The 6,000-nt window shown below is 41.7% G+C and overlaps 1 protein-coding gene across 1 annotated transcript in view; it reads left to right on the top strand.

Moving 5' to 3' along the window:
• The first annotated feature begins 227 nt into the window (after positions 1-227).
• Positions 228-6,000, top strand: part of TMEM132C (transmembrane protein 132C) — a 460,032-nt gene continuing 454,259 nt past the window's right edge. The window contains exon 1 of the mRNA XM_083150595.1: positions 228-850. Within this exon, the coding sequence (XP_083006721.1) occupies positions 763-850 (88 nt within the window). The 5' untranslated portion in view covers positions 228-762. The remainder of the gene's footprint in view (positions 851-6,000) is intronic.

Below are 6,000 nucleotides of genomic sequence, written 5' to 3'. Positions count from 1 at the left end.
ATTAATCTCACTGCACATTAATAGCTTCTCGGGTTATTCAGCAATGAAGAGGTTCCCCCCGATCAGTCTGTGTGATCACTCAGCTGTGTGAATGAACATTGAACGCATCCACAAATATGCACAATGTAACCACGCCTACTGTGCGGTACCGGCATCGGATTGGCTGTTGCTCCCGTTTGTCTGGTAAACCCCTCCCCGTATTCTTCTTACTATGATTCGGGGAGAGTTGCTGGGTTTGGGGAGAGAGATGAGGACCGGCACAGGCAGGCAGGGGAGGGAGGTGCTGCGGGGGCCACCAGCATCACAGCACAGCAACTTCACTTTCCTCTGCAGCAGCTGAGATCTCCGGGCACCGGGCACGCTGTTGGGTACAGCCAGGGAAAGTTCTGAGCCCTGGAGCAGAGCAGTGATCACAGGCAGCGAGTTCTCCCCATCTCAGGGGCACAGCACACTCTCCTGCTCAGTGCATGCTGGCACCGTGCTAGGAGAACCCTGATAGCCAGGATTTGGCACAAGGACGTTCAGCTGTGATAAGAGCCCGGGGCGCAGCCTGACCAAGAGAACAGTGATGCGGGGGTGACAGGCACAAAGTTAGGCGAAGATATCGCCCCAGTGGCACGTCCTCATCCTACCTGTAAACTTGGACAATCCTTAATTACTGATGGTCCGGGAAGGGGGACTGCATGCACCCCCCATGGTCACTATTACCTGGGCAGCCTCACCTTCCATGTGACGGGGCAGACCTGCAGGCTGGGCACAGCGATGGGCACTTCTGGATGGTGTCAGTGGAGTCGTCCACAGCGCCTTGGTGCACTTGTCAGTCTCCTGCTTGGGATGCTGCTATTCCCAGGTAAGCCCCATGCTGTAGCTGCCTGATGCTCTCCACCTTATAGCTAGGATATCAGTTACACAGGCGCTTTGCAGTACTCATTATAGGGCACAGATACACTTTGCTTTTGTACTTAATTGTATCAGCAGTGGATTACATGGAAGTGATACTGTGCTGTGCTGAACACTGTATAAGCCTCTGCTCTCAGGTTTGTTTCCTGATAGGTAATACACAATCACTTTAATGTAGAAGAGGCACAGAACTATAAGTTATCCTCTTATCTGTCTGATAGAAATGCTTTGGAATGGTTATGGCTTTATTCAATGTACTGCATTACATACATATTACAGTAAAAGTGTGTGTTTGTGTGTGTGTGTGTGTGTGTGTGTAATATATGCACATACATGCAGGCATACATACATTCATACAGACATATATACATGCATAAGTATATATAGATATATACACACACATTAAGTTCCCACACGATATACAAAACTATTATTCCCTTGCTAATCACTTTGACCATGGGGATTTCTACTTGTTCAAGAGACCCAAATGACTAAATGCAAGTGATGGAAGTGCCATGTAATGATGTGGGATACATACTGGTGAGCCTTTTCATGCATGACATACCAATGTGACTGGTTTCAGTGGAAGAACATCACCAGAGAATCATATGATAATGACAACTGGTATCTTTTGATCTTGGCAGGACCTATCTTGTTATGTGTGTTGCCTTTCTTCAACATTGCTTCTGTTGGCAAGCTTTGGTGGGTTCCTATGACCTCATGGGATTAGGCATAAGAGGCTTCTTATTGTTGGGCATGTTTAAATCCCCTGCCAGCCTTTTTTCCCATGGCACTTGAAGATGCCATTTCTACAAGTTTGTATCCTGGGGTTAACCATTTCTTGCCATTTTTGTTGAAACCTGAATTTTAATGATGCTAAACTAACTATTCAAGCCCCTGAAAGAAGCCAGTGTTTCCGTTTAAGTCACCATTCTTTGTTTAGAGTTAATCTACCCATAAACATGAACCCACACATAGCATACTACAAAATAAGATACCAGAAAGTGTCCCTAGGTATACTAAAGCACACCATTATACAAAACAGATTTATTGTTGCAAACCATTATGCCTTTTACTTATTTTACTGAAATGGATTAAAAGTTGGATTTGTATGTTGGCAAAGCAATGAGGAAATGATTACTTTATTACAGCACAACCCACATCTGGAAGAAGCATTGCAGTTTACTGCCTTTGATACGAGATCCAATTAATGATAACACTGCAGAAACTGAGGGTCAGATTAAAGCTAAATTGTTGATATCCTTACAAAAGAAAATGAATAGCTTATGTGAGGACCCCAGTTGTGTGGCCAGGACATTGCCCATAATGTGGTACAGCTGTTTGTTACCATGTTGCTTCTTTTGTCTTAAGTGCAAAAATGGGCATTTGTTAACATGAGATCCGTGACATACAGTATGTAATGACTTTCATTCCTGCAGAAAATGTTGAGTAGTGTAGTGAATGAATATCAGTCACACCATGTGCTTGTGGCCCTTTAACTGCTGCACTTGGGTGTGTTCTTAAGTGTGCCCCATTTACTGGGGTCTCCTCATTGGACACCAATTGTGCTCAGTGGAATGTTTGTCAATATATGGATATATAGATGTAGCCATGGTCATCGCTACAGCAATCTGGTCGCTCGTGCTTGTTTGCCGCGCCAAATTTGCACCATGGCGCAGATTCGGCACTCTGCAATTTTGCTGCTCTACGGGTGAAATTTAATAGGATGAGAGATTTAGAAAGTGAGAGATTTGGTAAGAAATCTACAGGGTTTTTTTTTTTAAAGCGGCAATCATTTACTCGGTAAAACCAGTTTTATTTTGACGTTCAATAATTGCCGCTTTAAAAAACAAACAAACACACCAATCACCACAGTAGTCGCACATGGTGATTGGTGCGGCAAAGATGAGCGTGGCTACATGTGTAAATGCATCAGCAACACTTTTGAGGTTCTTATAAATTTTGCAACTGGTCTAATTTACAAACTACAGGTCGAGTATCCCGTATCCGAATATCCGTTATCCGAATTATTCCGAAATACGGACATTCCAGAAAGTGAAAAAAAATTTTTTTTTTGCTAAAAACTCACTGGGGACATATGTAACAGCATCACTGGGGACATGATATGTAACTGGCACTATATATGTGCAAGACAATGATTGCTTGGCATTCAAATTCAGTGCTGAGATAGTACACACATTTTGTTTCACGTTTTGAAACCTTGTTTTTTGAACAATTAAAATATGTTTGTGTGTATTTTATGTGGTAATAAAATATATTTGTGTGTATATTATGTGTTTATACAGCATAAATGCAAGATACTTCAAAATACATCATTGAAATATTAAAATATTCCGAAATACGGAATAATCCGTTATCCAAAATTCTCCTGGTCCCGAGCATTTTGGATACGGGATACTCAACCTGTATTATAAAATGCTTAAAATCTTAAGTTAGTACGAGGAGCTGTAACCGTTACAGGATATCACTAATACCATGCTAGGGAATCGTGTGAAGCAAAATCACAGCACATTCATGGATGAGAGGATTAATCTGAATTGACAAAATTAGTGCTGTGCAGACAAAATCCTCTATAGATTACACCCTAGACAGAGTATGGCCCTAATGTATGTAATGCAGAAGAGAATGCATAGCTTCCAAATTCAGCCTGCGAAGCAGGGGGCATTTACTGAATATAAGAAGTAATATTTTAGTGACTCAACACACTTATCCCTACTGAGTAATTATGAGAACCAAGAGGGTGCCAGAAACTTCTAAGCAGAAGAGGCTTAGGCCAGAGAAAGGTATGTCAGGCCAGCTTTCAGGATCCCTTAATATTTAAAAAGATTCCCCGAGAAACAATTCAGCATTGTGAGAGCATCTTGCTCTGCAGGAATTAAGATCAGCTTCAGCTCAGCAATGCTTTTTAGAAGCCAGCAATTGTGCCAGGATCTACCAACATCAACAGCAGCTGCTGAGAGTTCCAGATTCTGGCTCTTTGAGATAAAAGGGCGAGATATTAATTTCCTGTAGTGAGCAGGGAGCACTGTCTGCATCAGGCAGTGCGATTTTATACTTCACGGGCTGTTCTGAAAAGCCGTACAAACTTATTACAATGTCAGCGTGCTTGAGCTCCAAGAGCGCTTTAATTGAGTGATCCCGCCCCCCCCCCCCCTTGTCCAGCTCACAATCCCTCTTAGGGTTTTGTCTGCTGAACTGTAGGATTAAAGCCTTTTAGAATGATGTGGTTCTCACAAGCAACCAGCTAGAGGAATTCCGGAAAATAGTTGTTTCTTGTAATTAGACGTACAGTATCAACACAAACATTTCCCTTCTCACTGATGCACTATATTCTGCATGCAGATGCATCACATTGTGCGAAATAAATTCAGCGTGCCCTAGGGAGGTACTGGAATGTCTCATTTATTACTTCATTCTTGGTATGTCTTAGAGACTGTTCTGTTTTGCTTCTGGCTACTCCTCTAGCTGATGATATGAGAGATTAAATAAAAGTTTTCCATAATAAGGTTACACAAATAATGCCAGCTTTGATTAATGCTATCTTCTCATTTGTTTATTTAGACTTTATTTAAATATAACCGGAAAATAATATGCAATGTTATTCAATCCGATGATTTCAAGCACTTCAGTCCCTACCCAAATACTCCGATTATAGGCACAGAACACTCAGACAGAACCCAAAAGCCCAATTCTGTATATGATATTCACATTGGAGGCATGCACTGAAATGTCTGCTAGGAACAGCCATTGTTACTGACTATAAGCGCAAGTGGGGCAAGTTGTTAGTAAACGCATACATCTGCATGTAAAGTGATCAATTATAAAAACATTGCACCATATTTATCAAATGCACATAATGAAATTTCATGTTTGACTGAAATTGAATATTGAGTAAAGTTAAAAACAGCGCTATTTGTATTTGAAATGTTATGCAAACAAGGTGAAACAATCACCCCACACTGTCCTCAGAAACTGCACAACCTCCACACTTTCTGTGGATCAGGCAAGCATTATACCTGACTATCTGCTGACAGAGGACATGAAATGTTATCGATAAAGTGCAGTAAATTACCGTCTATTTTTAATATACTTCGGGCCAATTTAATCCACGTTTTCAAAATGCAGGTGACATCCCCATTATTACGCTGTTTGACATGTTCAGTCTGTTTTTTCATTTTTTTCCCCAGTTTTTAAAGATCTTTTATATACTATGTATATTTATTAAACAGCGGGTTTTCAAAGCCCCTGATTCTCATGCGTTTTTCAAAGCCCATGATTCTCATGCGGTTTTCCATGCCCCTGGTTTTCGTGCGGTTTACGAAGCCCCTGATTCTCATGCGGTTTTCCATGCCCCTGGTTTTCGTGCATGCGGTTTACAAAGTCGCCGACTCTTGACTTCTTGCACGTTTTGCATTTGGTGCTATCGCCGATTTAAATTCAGTGGTAAAAACCACAGATAATCGTCAGCTTTGGAAACCCCCTGTGTCGCAAATATGCCCCTATGTGTCACTACAGAAGTCGGCAGTCTGTATTGTAGGGAATAGGCTGTCCCAAAGTAATTGTGGCTGGGAGATCTGCATATATTTCAGAATCAGATCTATCACCATAATGGAATATAGATATTACTGGTTCAGCTCACATTAATACATTACAAACTACTAAAATGTCAAACTACTTGTTCCAGAAATGTTTCCCTTTTTAGTAATTCATTGTTCAGCATACTTTTACTTTATTTTTTATTTTAATGTAACACTATAATAGAGAATCAGTGTGGGGAACACATACACAATGGGGTCTGTTTACACCAGAACGACATTGGACCTGAACACACAATCTCAACGGGTCCTGCGACGGATCGTGTGCTCATCATGTATTCTGATTACCATGTGCGGCCCCGCGGGACGTGAAGTCGGCCCTCAGATCAGTCGTGCTGCACTTCTGATGAGTTGGATCTCATAAGCAGATCGTATGTGCTTATAAAGCTTGTTTGACTGCTGCATGACCTGCATAGGATCAGGTCGTATTAAGGTCGTCCTGATGTATGGCCAGCTTTACTCCCTACAAGGGTGGACAGCTATG

The sequence above is a fragment of the Crinia signifera genome, chromosome 1 (genome assembly GCF_055691185.1).
Source record: "Crinia signifera chromosome 1, ASM5569118v1, whole genome shotgun sequence".
Taxonomy (NCBI): domain Eukaryota; kingdom Metazoa; phylum Chordata; class Amphibia; order Anura; family Myobatrachidae; genus Crinia; species Crinia signifera.
Note: the sequence above shows the minus strand (reverse complement) of the source record. Positions and strands in the feature narration are given on the sequence as shown.